The 16,505-nt window shown below is 48.5% G+C and overlaps 1 protein-coding gene across 4 annotated transcripts in view; it reads left to right on the forward strand.

Annotated features, from left to right (window-relative positions):
• The window catches only part of UIMC1 (ubiquitin interaction motif containing 1), a 57,798-nt gene that overhangs the window by 22,044 nt on the left and 19,249 nt on the right, over window positions 1-16,505 (forward strand). For 2 of the 4 annotated variants that reach the window (XM_048860904.2, XM_048860902.2), the window contains exons 3-8: window positions 789-879; window positions 6,081-6,205; window positions 6,510-7,664; window positions 7,739-7,774; window positions 11,672-11,736; window positions 14,644-14,735. In XM_048860904.2, the coding sequence (XP_048716861.2) occupies window positions 789-879; window positions 6,081-6,205; window positions 6,510-7,664; window positions 7,739-7,774; window positions 11,672-11,736; window positions 14,644-14,735 (1,564 nt within the window). The remainder of the gene's footprint in view (window positions 1-788; window positions 880-6,080; window positions 6,206-6,509; window positions 7,665-7,738; window positions 7,775-11,671; window positions 11,737-14,643; window positions 14,736-16,505) is intronic. The other 2 variants (XM_075131207.1, XM_075131208.1) reach the window with 2 other exon arrangements.

A 16,505-nucleotide genomic window follows, 5' to 3' on the forward strand; every position in this document is an offset into this window, starting at 1 on the left:
TTGCTGGGCCCTGCTTTACTAAATGATGCAGACTGGAAGGAATTCAGTGGCAAGCAATGTAAATAACCAGGGATCTTCAGCAACTGACTGATTTATGTGGAAACGTGTGTGGCTTGACTAAGGCCTAATAGGGCAATGTATGTACGCACACGTGTCGTTTTAACGTGTGAATAGTCCCATTGAGTCAATGAGCTTGAAGTGATACAGGTGCTTATGCAGTTTGCTGAATAGAGGCCTGTTGCAGGAAGCCACAAAACTACAAGTGTTTGAAGGTTTGACAATCAAAAAGGAATGGCTGACTGGAACATGTGGAGGTCTAAAGTACGAGGATGGAATTAGGGGCCAAGTAGGCTGGCTGTGCTGACTGGGAGGGGTATGAGGCTGAAAGGTTGAAAGCCCTGCCTCTTGGGGGACTTAGAACTGTCCAGGATGGAACGCTAGAAGCTGTGCTGAAGGGAACAGTCCTCACTTGCCAGGGTGCTGGATGTTAGGAATTTGCTTATGAATATCAAGATTTTACCAAGGCCAGACAGGTACAACAGGTGCACTGCATTGCAGTGGCTGGCATGAAGTCGATTGTCTCTGTCTGCTCCTGTTTGCATGTCAGTCCGTATCTTTGGTTGCTCTTGTAATGGTTACAGAATGTTCTTCAATTAACGTTTGCAATTCAAGTGTCACACAAATGGAGGATGGTTCCTTAGAGCCAGTGTTTTGTCTGCGTGCCTTGGGGAAGGGGGTTTTGTCTGCGTGCCTTGCGTCGTTTATGTGCTTTGTTTTTTTCTTTGCAGCAGGAGTCAAAGGAGGAGAATGGATTACAGAAGAAAAGAACCAAGCAGCAGCTGGACAGAGTGAAGTTTGCTGCTAAAAGAAAAATTGCACGTAGGTCTCACATGAGCTGGGTAGAGGGCAACTGAACCGTGGTCAGTATTTTTTGGGGGTGGGGTGGTGAGTTAAAGGATGTGTGGGATTTCAGGCTGACCCCCTGCACAATGATGAATGTCGCCCTTCCTGAATAGACTGTCACTTGTGCATTCCCCAGGATGAGAGTGACGCACTAGTGCACTTCCTAGGTGTGTGGCCGAGCAAGCGCATATCGCAGCCGGTATCTAGGTTAGGTGTGGAGCTGACATGGAAATAAATGTGTCCAGCGGCGCAGGGGTCAGGCTACGTCCCCACTAGAGCCGCTGGTTGGGATTCTGTCTTTGCAGCCTTGGGGCTCTGGAAGGCAGCCCTCCAAACAGCGTATCCAGTTCAAAACAACACAAGGAGTGAAATGTTTCAGTGCAACAACGGCAGCAGGTGCAGTGTGGAGTGCATCTCTGACGCTGCGGGGAGCGCTGCTTTCAGTGACCTGTGCTCTCTGTTTGCATGGTGCCATCGTCTGTCACTGCCTGGCGCTTTGCAGGGGTAGACGCCCTGGCACTTGCCCCAGGGCAGAAAACAAAGGAGATAACAGAATAGGGCGGTGGGGGGAGGGGAGAGGGAGGAGATTTTTTTGAAACGGCCGGCGTAGGAATTGCATTAAAATGTGGTTTCAGAGGAACAGCCGTGTTAGTCTGTATTCGCAAAAAGAAAAGGAGTACTTGTGGCACCTTAGAGACTAACCAATTTATTTGAGCATGAGCTTTCGTGAGCTACAGCTCACTTCATCAGATGTATACCGCTGCAGTTTCCACGGTATACATCTGATGAAGTGAGCTGTAGCTCACGAAAGCTCATGCTCAAATAAATTGGTTAGTCTCTAAGGTGCCACAAGTACTCCTTTTCTTTTTATTAAAATGTGGCTGACTCATAGACTGTGTCCCTCGTGCCTGTGGTTCAGGAAGCTGTGCTCCATGTGTAACAAGAAGGACTGACCCTTCTGGCTCTCCAGCTACTCTATAATGGGTCGGGACCTCTGCAGTTTTGCTGGATTTCTGTACACCGAGAATCTGGGCCAAATGGGGCAAATTCTGCTCCTTTGTCTGTGGAGGCAGAGGGTCAAGCCCTCTGCGTGAAGTAGCTGGAATGGGGAACCTGCACAAAGGCGGGAGTGCTAACCCGCACTGTGAGTTCAGCTCCCTGGGGTCTTTGTGCCTTGCTGTCCCGCTGGATTTGGAGCTAGGAGTGGGGCAGGTTGAGCTGCCATTTGACATATCCATTGGCCATTCCTTAGCATAGGGGTGGCCCAGCTGGCACAGAGGTGTCTCCAGTCCCGAGTCTTGACTGGGATGACTCCTCTGCCACTCCACAGCTGGTGTGTGTGCAGGGGGATAGGTGTCCTGTCCATTCAGCTCCCCGCACACAGCCAGCTGCTCAGACAGAGGCCTGCTGCAGGACTTGGGGCATCACGCCTTGTGTGAGCAGTTCTGTCCTGACCTCGGGGGAGGAAGGTTTCCATGTGATTTGGATGCAGGTCTCGTATTCTCTAGGGGAAAGGGGTCAGCTAACAATAATTAATTAGGCGCTTTCACTTTCAGGGCTGCTTTTTTATTTATTATAAACTAGAATTAGGTTTTTGGTGTTTATTTTTAGGCAAATTAAGCTTTGAAGTAACAATCTTTTTTCTCTGTGTATTTAAACTTGTTCCTTGAATTGGTTCCGTAAAGGCACTCTGTTTACGGGCAGCATGGGAGCTTCCTCCCCAATCCATTCCCCGTGCTGGGAAGTCTCCACTCTCTCCAGGCTCTGGTTTATAAAACGTAGCCTGCCGTTTTTGCTTTGTTGCCGTGTTCCTCATTTTAGCCTAAGCCATAAATATAGTAGATCTGTGATGTTTGATTCAGAGAGGATAAATGGGAAGAGCAAACCCCACAGAAATTGCCCTCTGTCTTTTCTGGCTGCAGTTGGTGCTTTAAAGCCATTGGAACATCTTTATTGTAATTGCACTCTGGATATGTAGAAATCCTGCAATCCTGCATTTCCATTTGTAAGCGTTAGAACTAGAATTAGTGGGGTTGGCATCTAATTTGCTTTGGAAATGTTAAAAGGAAACATAACTTGCATAGTAAATTGCCATATTAGCATTTTAAAAGACTCTGAAATGTTTTAATTTGTTCAGAGCTGTGATGTCTTAAAAACTGTCTGTCTGTCTGTCTGTCTCTCTCCCCTGCCACCATGTTTCTTGGTGGGGCTTGGTCCTAGTGGGTATGGGCTATTGGATTTCATGCCTTGTCATGATGAACATCTTCAGTGTCTCTTGGAGTGTGGTATGTAGGAAGCTCAGCTTTGGAATAATGGAGCTACTACTCCTTAAAAAATACAAAGCAGAGGCATTCTTGTGGGAAGATTCAGGGTGGGCGTGGGCATGGGCTCACATGTGCCCCTTACTTGCTGGATGGTGGTTTATTTCTCTGAGACCCTGAGAATCTGCTGTCTCATTTGGGACACCCTTGAGATGCATCTTGCCTCCTAAAGCACGGCATCTATTTTCGTGCCTCAGAGTTCTGAAATAGTCTGTTTGCACACATCAGTAGGAGGCTAACACAATACTTAGAATTTCTAATCACCATAAATTATGGCCAGTATAATCAACATCAAGCGCACACACTTTGTGAGTGTCTGCCTGCAGTGCTCTGATACGATCAGATGTACTATTCTGGGTCTTGCAGACTAGTCAGTGTACAGACAGCTCAGCTGAAACAGATCAGCCCCTTTGGATTTTATGTGATCTGAGCAGCTCCATCCACTCTCCCAGCAGTTGCGTATTTCCTGGTGGATCTAGGCCTGGGACTGCCCCACTCCTCAGAGCACCTACACATCTGGGAGGGAAACAAACACATTTCCCTTTTTTCTTGTTGGCTTGCCAGAGGCAGCACTCATCTACTTGTGTGAAACTGGCAACAAAGGTACGAGAGGAATTTACTGAGAAATTGGTTCATTCACTGAACTGTCTGTATGTCGATAGCCACGTTCTGCAAATACTTGTGCACCTGGGTAACTTTAAGCACATGGGGAGCCTCAGTGACTGCAGTGGGGGTTATTTATATGCATAAATGTACTTGCATGTGTAAATGTTTGCAGAGGTGGGTCATAGCCTTGCCTGCCTTACAGGGCTTGGGGTTTGAACAGGAAAGGTGCTGACTGAGTGCAGAGTATTGGTGTGTTTGGTGACAGGACCCTTCTCTGATATATGGAGAATTGTCCAGTGTTTACACCGACGAGAAAATTCTCTTTTCATGGTTCCTTCTAGCTGGAAAATTACAGCATGACTTTGTCCAAGGACAAAGATTCCCCTGGGTCCTGAGGGCACTGCAGTCTGCCTTCACTTCACCCTGTTGCTCTTTCTTTTTTCTTGATTAATTTGTAAAGAAAAATACAGAAACAAAGCAGTACACTGCACTGAGATGGCACACAAGTGAATGCAGCAGTTGTAGTCAGAATAGTTGAAAGAATGGTCCATCCTCACTTCAGTGGAGTAAATCACTTTATGTCAGCACAGAATGGGAGAACGTCACCAAAATGTGAGGTCCTGTGGCTGGCTGAATGCAGTTGTGCTGTAACGTGGTGTCATTACGAAAGCCAACACATTCCTCCGTTTTTTCTCAACTGAAACAGTGCTGCTGGATCCCACTTGCAGCTGCGGGGAAGCGGATGGTTTTGAAAGCAGAGGCCAGGAATCCCTGGGTGTGGCTTTACTGGGGGACATTTCTCCTGTAAAGTGGGCTGTGTTTGAGATGATATAGTTGTGGCTGAGGGGGCCCTTCTGTTCAAAACCCCAATGTTTAGTTGCTTCTCAGCTTTCCGAAAGTGCCCTTTTGGGCTAAGAGGGCTCAGGCTTTGTTTTACCCACAGGGGCAGGTGTGCACATGCCTGAGGGGTTGAAGGACATCTGCCGGTTGTGTTTGCATTCTGAATGTGACAATGTGTTTTTCAGCTCCTAAAAGAGCTGCTGAGTGGCTTTTCCACATTCTCCATTCTGCAGGTGTGGTGTATTTTAAGCATAGTGAAGTGTAGGGTCAAAATCTGAATGAATAGGTCTTCTCCCAAGTACCTGCTTTGGCTGAAAAAGGCAGCCTTGCTTCTCGGTCGCGGTGACTGAAGAATCCTTTTGGAAAGAAATGTGCAGCTGAACCAGCAGTTCTGAATGCGTCAGACCTGGCACAGTGATCCCTCAAAGCAGTGATGGGAGTGGGGCAAGGGGTCATTTGCACATGGCAGATCTTTCTGGACACTGTCCAGCAGATACAGCTTTCACCTGCTTCATGGGGTGAGCCCGGCTCAGCACCTTTGCCCTGATCTTCAGTAGGGCCTCCCAGGATATCACGCCACAGGGCAATGTGACGTGCTATGTGGCCAGTAATAAAGTATAATACAAAGGAACTGCTTCTCTGCCATGCCGCTCTGCCAGTGAGACTGAACCTTATAAATACATTCATTCGTGTAGAGCTCTGTGATCAAAGTCGCACTTCCCCCTGTGTCCTTAGGTGCACGTACAGTCCGCAGCAATGCCAAATGCTACCTCAGTTGCACGCTGAGGGGATGAAAAGTCCTTCTGTAGTGAATACACCAAAGGAGTCAGAGCTAAGATTGCTATGGAAACCTTAACTGAATTTCCAGACTTCGGGTCAGTGATTCAGCATTGCACAAGTGTATTCTTTTGCATTTAGTACTATCTGTGCCCGTATCAAAAGAACCTCTTAAGGAAAGCTGAGATTTAACAGCTTTGGTCTGGTGTAAGTTTTTGTCCTAGGAATGTGAGAGTCCCTGGATACCTTCCTCCAGGTGCCACATACGTGCTGGGTGTTCACATGGGCTAGTCTATGTCGGGACATCCAGGAATGTTAATCTGAATTAATTAAAGTGTATATTTGAAGTGGATTAGTTAAATCACATTAAATCCTTGTTTGAACCTCCCGTCTCACAATTGAAGTGGGTTAATTCAGATTAGTTTGTTTAACTTCTGAAGTGAATTAAGATACTGAATTAAGGCCACTTTAATTCTGAATTAACAGCATCCACACAGTGGTTAATGTGGGTTAACTAATCCACTTCAAATTCGCTCCTTTAGTTAATTTGGATCAATGTTCCTGAATGTCCTCATATTCACAGGCCTGTAGCTTTATACCACCAGGTGGTGTTATCCTGTCTCCTTTCTGTAGAGATGACTGAAGATGAGCAGTTTGAATTGGCTCTGAAAATGAGTGAGCAGGAAGCCAGACAAGTGAACTGCCGGGAAGAGGAAGAAGAGGAGCTTGTGAGGAAGGCCATCGCCGAGAGCCTTAATGTAGGTGTGCCTTTGTGCAGAGGCTTACAGAAATATTGCTTCACATATTTCCTTAGTTCTCCATGCAGAAAAGGAGTCTTTACGGGGGCTATTTCGTGTGGACTGACGGGAGGACTGTAGCAGTATGGGTGACTTGTAAGGCACGTGGGGACTAACCTCGGTTGTTCCTTGTGTTGTTGTGCAGTACCTGCGTGTGTCCTGCGCTCTGGGTGACGGCAGAGCACGCATGGCCAAGCATATCCTTGGCGTTTGTTTTTTGTACCAAAGAATTTATCTCTTGGAAAGCAAATCTTTTGTTTTTCAGAGCTACCAGCCTTTAGATTCCCCTGCTGAGACCTCTGCACCACCTCCTGCACAGACAACGTGCGTGCGAGCGCAGAGCCACCCGACTGAGCGAGGAAAGGCTGAGATCCATGGAGCTGTGCCACCTGGCCCTGACTCCCCACGGTCGGACTGCAGCTCCCACTCCCGGAGCACAAAAGCTGATGGGAATGGACAGGCAGATGTTGCCAAGAGCCCCCTCGTAGTGCTGACGAGGTTAAGCCAGGAAATAGTTGAAAGCTCACTACTATCCAGCATAATCGTACCTCCAGGGAAGAGCCAGCCTTTAACAAAGTCAAATGAAAAGCCTTCCTCACCAGCAAGAAGCAATTCCAGGGACACGTTACCCAGCCCTTCTGGGGAGAGGCTGATCTCCCTGAGTCCCACCTTTGCCCGGTTTACTCCGGGCACTTGGCAGCTGACACCTCGGAGATTGTTTTCAGGCTCGTGCAGCACTTCAAAAGCAATGGGAGGGGAACAAGACAAGCAGCCTCCTGCTGGTACTGGAAGTTCTGCAGGGGAGCCTACTGCTGGCAGCTCAGCAGTGCTCCGGAAGAGCCGGGCCCTGGAGCTGGGCAGCATTCCAAGGAAGAACTGTGGAGCAGGAGGCCCCGAGTGTGCACCACAACGTGGGCACAGCGGGCAAGGCTCTGTTTGTGCTGAGCACGTGGAACGTACGGCGGGACCCGACAAGGCACCTGAGCTTTGTACACTGAGCATGGCCGATGAAAAGTGCAAGCAGGAAGATGCTAGAGACACAGTGCACTATTATTGGGGTATTCCATTCTGCCCTAAAGGGGTGGATCCAAACCAGTATACCCAAGTCATCCTGTGCCAGCTGGAGGTGTATCAGAAGAGCCTGAAGCAGGCTCAGAGGCAGCTTTTGCAGAAGAAGGAGTTTGGTGATCCAGTTGTGCCCTGCTCTTCTCCCCTGAGCCAGAATGAGCATGGGAAAGGGGAGCGAATAAACAGGGAAAATGGTGTTCCTGACGACACAGAAGATGGCAGGAAGGAGCCAGAGAGTACTGCCTGGCTTCTCTCCACAAAGAACAGGGAGCTCGAGCAGAATCCAGGGCAGAACTTGGAAGAGGAAAAGAACTCTATGTCCGAGGATGAACCAACCACCAGCTATTGCCAGGTAACGGAGTCGGCTTGTACGTATTGTACGTATTCTACAAGCCGTGGGTGCTAATGCTCTTGACTTCTGCCTAGGGGCCAACCTGTGCAACACACCAGCCGCCAGCAAAGGTCAGTGCCTTTTGTTTCTATGTTTGTGCCCCTGTGGCTCCCTTCCCCAATCACCCAGCTCAGCCTCAGGAGAGGAGAGGGCCCCTTTGCTGCTGCAGGCAGCTCCCAGGCTATGCCGAGCACCACAGGGTACTCCCACATGTACAGCCCCATGCCTGGCAGAGCTCGAGAACAGCACCCGCTCTTTCAAGAGCTTCCTCCCTCGGGACACAGAGCTGCTGAGAGAGCAGAGCCTTAGAGGCTGGCAAAGCGCATGTGAGCGGGGCCCAGTGACCTGTGGCACCAAAGCTTAATAGCTGCACAAGCTTTCCCGGCAGAAGCCTGCCCTTTTCCTCTTGCAGTGACAGGCCGGTTTGTGGGTGGGGCGCTTATACAGTTGTACTTAACTTTTTCTCTTACGTCCTTTCTGCTGCAGACCAGAGTGAGCTGCTCCATAGTTATGTGCGCTTGTGGCACCTTAGAGACTAACCAATTTATCTGAGCAGAAGCTTTCGTGAGCTACAGCTCACTGCATCGGATGCCTTCACTGCATGCAACTGATGAAGTGAGCTGTAGCTCACGAAAGCTTCTGCTCAAATAAATTGGTTAGTCTCTAAGTGCCACAAGTCCTCCTGTTCTTTTTGCGGATACAGACTAACACGGCTGCTACCCTGAAACCTGTAGTTAGGTGTGTGAGTGCGGGTTGCCCAAGGGGTTTCTGTGATAGCAGGTGCTGTCCTGGATGGGGGAGTTTGCAGCGTTATCCTGCCTGGCCTGAGTTGTTCTGCCTGATGCACACTAGGGGTCAGTGTTTGTCTCTGTTCAGGGCTCTGTTGGCTGTGCTGAAGACAGCTTTCCGTCACTGCTAAGTTTAAACAGATTGCACGTCAGATGAAGTATTTATTAGTGCTGTATGTTAGGGTTGTGTCAGCCTTTTCCAACCCTCATTTTTCATAATGACTTACTCCCAGATCGTTGTACAATTGTAGTTTCTCTGTGACGGAAGCCTCCACTCTGTTGTTCCTATTTCCAAGTGTATTTGTTCATTGACCCCAGTTGATAGAAAGATGCTTACCTTGTTCTGTGATATTTATATTCTGTCTGGTAACGCTGGACACTCTCAGGGAAAGCATCACGTCTGCATTTTGTAGAAAGTAGAAGTGCCGTGCAGTCCGTGCTCAGCCTTTCTTTCTTTCTTTCTTGGGCTTGGATTTGGAGGCTACATTTAAACAAGCCTTAAAGGTAACCTGCAGAGGGGAGACATTGGCCTTGTGCCCTTTTTTGGCTTCTTTATATTGGATACAACAGACCCAAGAGATTTGTGTCACAAGCATTTTTTTCTCCTCATCTTTTCCATTAGAAATTCAGGTCTTGTTTAACTTGGAAGGCTCTGTGGTGACTGGAGAACTAATGAAATTATGGGATCAAAAGACACTGGAAACTGCAGCAGTTGAGAGAGGAAGCAGGGACTTTTAATCCGATTGTTTAAAACTTTGGGGGAGGGTTGTAACGATGCTGGTTCTGGTGGGACCCAACTGAGAGTGCCAATTCAGGACAGGACAAATGGCTTCAAGCAGGGCAGTTACAGCCCAAGGCTGGGGTTCCTTTGCACACCAAGGCAAACCCAACCAGACAGACAGAGAAGACTTTGGTTTTACCCCACTGGCTAACCATGAGTCACACAGCAATTCCCTTAGACACTCCAGTTTCCCAGGATCACCACCAGTGCCACTCGTTATGGGGGGGAAATGGTTATGAAAACCAAAACCGCAGTAAAAGAACAAAGGTTCCCTCGATCCCAAAGGACCAAGCCCCAGACCCAGGTCAATGTACAAATCAGATCTTACCCACCAATCACGCTGTTGCCAATCCTTTAGAATCTAAAATCTAAAGGTTTATTCGTAAAAGGAAAAAGATAGAGATGAGAGCAAGAATTGGTTAAATGGAATCAATGACATACAGGGATGGCAAAGTTCTTAGTTCAGGCTTGTAGCAGTGATAGAATAAACTGCAGGTTCAAATCCAGTCTCTGGAGAACATCCCCAGCTGGGATGGGTCATTCAGTCCTTTGTTTAGAGCTTCTGTTTGTAGCCAAGTCCCTCCAGAGGCAAGAAGCAGGACTGAAGACAAGATGGAGGAGCTGCAGCAGCTTTGTATAGTCTCTTGCCATGTGGCCTGTCTTTCTTTATTCCAAAGACAAGAATTCTATCACTTGGCCTGGAAAAACCTCAGAGTCTTGTCCATAGGCAGGTCCCTGCATACTTGCTGAGTCCCAAGGCGTGTCTGCCTTCTCTCAGTGGGTCAGTTGTGTAGCTGATGGTCCTTAATGGGCCACCAAGCATGCTAGGCAGAGCTGACACTAACTTGTCTGGGCTGTCACCCAGAAGCACAGCGTAAGTTTAAAATACAGACAGGATAGAGCCAATACTTATAACTTCAAATACAAAAATGATACATGCACACAGACAGCATCATCATAACCAGCAAACCATAACCTTGTCTTAGACACCTTATTTGACCCCCTTTATACAAGATTTGGTGCCACTACAGGACCTTGGTTGCACCAATGATCTATACGGTCCCAGCTTATGTCAGTAACATCACAGGGGTTGTTAATACATATTTAACCCTAGTGCCTAATGAACTCTTGGAAGACAAGATGTCTTAGAGATGCAAGCCAGGAGCTCACAGTGCATGTCTTCTGAACCACCAAGGGCCTCCTGCAAAGCCAGGGAAGAGCAGATTTGACCTTGCTGATATTTCTAAGGGGGCAAAGCCTGAAAACTTTTCTATGAAACCCAGAGCACAAAACCCTGCAGGTCTTTATCTGCCACAAAGACGCCAAAAGAAAAAAAAAGCACGTGCAGTTCATTTTACACTGTGCTTTCTGGTCCCCTTTCCCTATGCTAACCGAAGAGTCGATCTCCCCTCCCATTCACCTCCTGTTGCGTAGCAGCACCTCGAGCCACTGTCGGTGATCTGCTGCCAGGTTCAGTAGATTTACGGCTCACCTGAGCCTTCTCTACACCAGTTTTCCTGTCAAATTTCCCACTGCTGCTGCCACAGATTTTACTTCACTGCCGGTGATGGTGATGGGAACCCCAGGCCAGTGGAGTTCTTAACCTGGTTAGAGTCGGCTGCTGGTGCCTTCCCACGGTAGTAACCGGGGTGGAGCTGACAGCAGTGGTGGGAAATTCTAGGCCAAAACTCCTGGTGTCATCACAGCCCGGAGGGGCGGTGTGTATGTGACAGATGTCCCGATATTAGGGGCTTTGTCTTATATAGGTAACAATCCCTCCCTCCCCCTGAAAAAAAAGTGGCCTGATTTTTCACACTTGCTGTGTGGTCACCCCACCTGGAGGTTCTCCACCCCCAGGTCAGGCTGCTCATTGTGGTCGGTTTGTGTCATGGGGGGAGCTGCTGGGTCGTCCCACCACACCCACTTGGAGTGTAACTGCTTTTCTGCCAGTTCCTCCGTGATCAACCCCTCTCCCCGGTGCTGTGCCAATGAACAGAGTGAGAGTAACAGTGTATGGTAGCCCTTCTGTACACTGCCCTGTGACCCAAACCAGGTGAGAGACCTCCCATGTTGGTTCATTTCATTACAGTTCCCTTGATTGTCCACTAATTGCCAGTGAGCCCCGTTACATTTGACTAATCAGTGTTGTCATAAAAACTCACCATTTTCAGGCTCTTGTGAACAAATTTCAGAGTGAATTGAATAGATTCCATCCTATTTTTCAAAGTCTTTCACACAGGCAGGCAGATTTCTGGTCTCTGAAAGGTTTACACAGAGAGCTCCCTCTGTAAGTGAACGGTGGGAAGGTAGCTTGAAAAATCTCAGCCAGCTCTGGAGAATGAGGAACTGGCTGCTGTTGGCCTGTGTTTTATTTGGGATCCACATTATTTCCTTTCCAGGCCTCCCAGGCGCTATTTGCAGAGGACATGCCTGAAGATGGGGAACCAATGCAGATTACACAGAGGTGAGGAGGAGGGGTCATTTCAGAGCACTGGTTCCTGGACACACAGCCCTCCCCCCGGCCTGGTGTCCCGGACAGGAGAGTGCTCAGGGCGTGCTGCAGCTAGCTGCATGGCTGCTGTGAGGTGTCGCTGTGGTGTTCAGCTCAGGGACAATGGGGGGAGAACGCTCACCCCGACATGTGCGAGGGGCACTGCACTGCAGCTGAGAGGACGTGATCCGTGCCTTGCGGAGCAGCAGTCTGATCTGACAGGTGTAACCGCAATAGGACGGGGCTGGGGCGGGAAGGGTAAGACCTGGTGGTAGGATCGCATGGTCTCTCCAGGAAGGCAAGTTTTCAGCAGGTCTGTTGAAAGGAGAGGCCTTTGAAGAGGCAAGAACAGGGGGAAAGCAAAGAAAATGTGTCATGCCAGAGACAGTGCCCCTGTGTGCCCCAGACGGAAACAGCCAGTCTGGTCCTCAGCCGGTGGCAGGAATGGGCCATGGCAGCACAATTCTCCTCTGATTTTACCTCTGCCCCTTTGTCTGGTAAAACCAGGTTCTGAATGGGACCCTAGGAGAGTTGGCTTCTGGCTGCCATCTCTCACTGCAGGGCTAGGAGACATTGACTGGGGTGGTTTGCAATTGTTCTTTCAGACTAGATAAGCTCTGAGTGGCAGGCATATGGGGAGCACTTGGGGAGCAATTTACTAGGGAGGTTTCAATATTTGCAGGTGTTGCAAGCCCAGCTGTGGGAAACTGCTTGATTCTCATGGTACTTTAAACTACTTTTATAGTTCAAAATGCTTTTGGCATAAAGCTGCTGCCTTTTCCCTGCCTGCTCTCCACTCTCTTCTCCCCCTCACTGATATGGCAGTATTCGGGCTGAACACCTGAGATTAGGGACAGGGCTTGAAATGCCAGCTGATTGCTTACCTCAGGCCAGTGGGAAGCTCGCCCTGCGGAGCAAGGGGACCTATGCTGCCTGGCTTTGGCAGAACTTTAGCAGTCTTTAAAAAACTCAGAAAGTGTCTAGCCCTGTGGCAGTGAAGAAACTCTTCAGGTGTGAACTGATGCAATGCTGGCCTCTGTTGCCAGGCTCAGCTTTCCCAGGCAGCAGAGACCGTGAAATAAACCAGACTCTGGTAAGTTTCATGGCTGCTGAAATGTGCAGGGGGAGTATGCCCTGTTAGGCTACTACCAGTCCTGTCAGTTTCGATCTGTTGCTGCTTGATGCTGACAATGGTCCCTTGAAAGAGGCTGAGCCTTCTCTCCCTTCGGAGCAGCAGGAGGCCCTGTGGTTGGGACATGAAGGAAGAGGCAGCTCCTATCCCCCAGTTGTGAAGGGGGACAGGAGGGTGTAATGTTTCAGGTACCCAGTAGCCAGAGCCTGTTTCAGAAGGTGGGGCTCCCTAGCAGGGTCCAGGGCAGCACCCTGGTAAGAGCAGCTGGGCTGGATGCTGGCTTCCCAACATCAGGGGTTCCAGAGGGCTCGTGCGTCACCCTTTGTGTCCAGGTAGCAGGTTTAATCCTCTGTTCAATCTGACCCAGGGGCAGCTGACGTGCCAAAATGTGGCCCTGTGAGTGCTACAGTGCAGCCAATGGCTGCCCTCTTTGGGATCAAGCTTCACCATTGCCTGCTGTGACTTCTCATTTCAGCAGACAGCCCCGGTGTGTGCAGATAACGGTGGCGAGCTCTCTGGCTGCTGGCAATGTGCCAGCGCAGCCCTCCATTGGACAATGTCTGGGCATGCTGGTCAGCCAGCTGCTGGGGCAGCTACAGGAGAAACCCTGCTCAGATGTGGGGCGCTCGTAGAAGCAGCAGTAGCAGAAGTCACACAGCAGTTTGTGCCCCCATGCTTGGTGCAGAGTGCAGCAGATCAGAATGTGAAGAAATGGTTCTGTGCTTTGGTACTGAGGGACAGGTGATGTAGCCAGCACTGTGGTTTGACTGTAAATTGATTAGCCCATTTTATAACTGTCACAGTAAGTTGTTTTGTGAGAGTCTTTTGGAAGTGACCCCGGTGTTACACACTCAGTAAAACATGCTCAGCTTGGACTCATACACATGCTTTGAGATGGGTTCTTTAGAAAGAGAAATCACTTGCGGTTTCCTCTCAGAATTAGATTATTTGTCATAAATAGATGGTGTCTGTTTCCTCCTCTCTAGCTAGGCGTGTGGTTAAATTAAATAAATCTTGGATCTGCTGGGGTAGGGATTCATGCTTTTAAAGTGTGTTCTTGCATACTCGCTCAGATTAATCAGAAAGCCACACCGAGGGCTGAGGTGATCAGCATGAGGAACACACTTACTCAGCAACAGCTTCTTGTTTCATAAAGAGATTGCACTCCAGTGAGAAAATGGAGGAACTGGAAGGTCAAACAGAGGAGCCAGACATGGTTAAACACTACACAAAAGTGCCACTAAGCTAGCGTTGGCAGGACTTTGCTGTAGGGAAGCTTTGAGTAGTATCACATTCCCGCTGGGTTAGAAAGCCGCATACAGGGATAGAAAGAAGAATTTGTGGTAAGGATGAGGAGAAAGAGGAGTACAGTGTCAAACAAACCTCCTCCTCTTTTGTCTCCAACGAGTTCCTTGATATAGGTAAGGAAACACTGCTACCCACAGAACTCCTAGAACTGAGAACAGAAAGGATCAAAGGCATCTTTTAGTTCTGAGCCGATATTTTTACTCCTCTTGCATGACACAATGACCTTCCAGATCTTTTTATCATGGGCTTCTAGGAGCGGGAAGTTCCTTTCAGCTATGTGGCGTTGCATGGCATTTTAAACCTGTATGTTTGTTAGTTCTCCGGGTCCTTTCTGGCGGTCAGACAGTAATTAGCTGAAGATCCTTGAGCGTGTGTCTGACCCAGCGGCATGCTGTCACACTGATTGATTTGATGTGACGTGTATGTGTTTGCTTTGATAGCATTTCTGCCTTGACCCCATTTGGCAGTAAGAGGAGCCCAGAGGTGGCCGTGGAGAGCCCTGCTGCTGAAGAAGAGATCCCTGTTTGCCCTGGTAAGAGCCGTATTGAAATGTGCTGAACTGGGCTCTGGAAAGGACACGCCATCCGTGCTCTAAATCCCGCCCCGCCCTCCCCTCCAAAAAAAGGGAGTCCAGCATTTTTCTCTCTGGTTTTATTCCTTGAGAGGCCCAAGAGTTCTCCTCCCGCTGTGTCTTCACAGCGCTGAAATTCATGTGGCTGGTTGGTTTCCTTCCTTGGTTGTGCAAACTGCGTTTGCCTCTTGATTTAAAGCAGAGAAACTTTCCAATCTATAAAAAGAAAAGGAGTACTTGTGGCACCTTAGAGACTAACCCTTATGCTCAAATAAATTGGTTAGTCTCTAAGGTGCCACAAGTACTCCTTTTCTTTTTGCGGATACAGACTAACACAGCTGTTACTCTGAAACCTTTCCAATCTATCTGTCTGAACCCTAGGGTGAACTAGCTGAAGCAATCTCAGAACTGCTAACGAATATCTTTAACAGCTCATGGAGGAGGGGTGAGGTCCCAGAGGACCGGAGAAGGTCAGACGGGGGAAGGGGAACAAAGGGGACCCAGGGAATTACAGACCAGTCAGCCCAACTTCAATACCTGGAAAGATACTGGAACAAACTATGACACAATCCATTTGTGAGCACCTAGAGGATAACAGGTTATAAGGAACAGCCAGTGTGGATTTGTCAAGAACAAAATCATGCCAAACCAATCTAATTTCCTCCTTTGACAGGGTAATTGGCCTAGCAGATATGGGGAAGCAATAGATGGGATATATCTTGATTTTTAGTAAGGCTTTTGAACATAGTCCCACGTGATATTCTCATAAGAAAACTGGGGAAATGTGGGCTAGATGAAATTGCTGTAAGATGCGTGCAAAACTGGTTGAAAGACTGTATGCAGAGTAGTTATTAATGGTTTCCTGTCAAACTGGGAGGTGCATCTAGTGGGAATCCTAGGATTATAACAGGGTTTTAAAAGAGAACTGGATAAATTCATGGAGGTTAAGTCCATTAATGGCTATGAGCCAGGATGGGTAAGGAATGGTGTCCCTAGCCTCTGTTTTTCAGGGGGTGGAGATGGATGGCAGGAGAGAGAGGCCTGTCCTGGGTCCTGTACTATTCACTATTTTCATTAATTACTTGGACAGTGGAGTGGAGATTATGTTTGTAAACTTTGCAGCTGACACCAAGCTGGGAGGGGTTACGAGCACTTTGGAGGACAGGATTAGAATTCAAAACAACTTTGACAAATTGGAAAATTGGTCTGAAATCAACAAGATGAAAATTCAGTAAAGACAAGTGCAGAGTACTTGGCTTAGGATGGAAAAATCAAATGCCAAGCTACACAGTACAGAATAAGTGGGCAGGTGGCAGTACTGGTGAAGAGGATCTGGGGTACAGTTGGTCACAAACTGAGTGAGAATCAGCAATGTGATTGTGACAAAGTAGGAGGTGTGTTTTTTAATGTTTTGCATGAATACTGTGTGTGCCTCCATTTCCCCTGTGTATTAAACAAATACCTAGGTGGTGGGACAAGGGTGTGTGATTTTTACTGAGACCCGAATGGGCAGGTGGGGCTGCCTCTAGCTGCCTGAACGCAGATAATGACTAAAACACTCTGAACCTGGCAACTGATGGCCGGGGGCCCTCTCCCTAGGAGCCCACCAGCTGCAACAAGTTGGAACCAGGCAAGAGGTGGCAACGAGGTGACCCTTTTGCCCAGAAACAAGACAAAGGATGGAGGAGGGGCAGTGGGTGTGTCTGAGGCTGGGCCCCTGGAAGAGAGACA

Source organism: Caretta caretta, chromosome 8 (genome assembly GCF_965140235.1).
Source record: "Caretta caretta isolate rCarCar2 chromosome 8, rCarCar1.hap1, whole genome shotgun sequence".
NCBI lineage: Eukaryota > Metazoa > Chordata > Testudines > Cheloniidae > Caretta > Caretta caretta.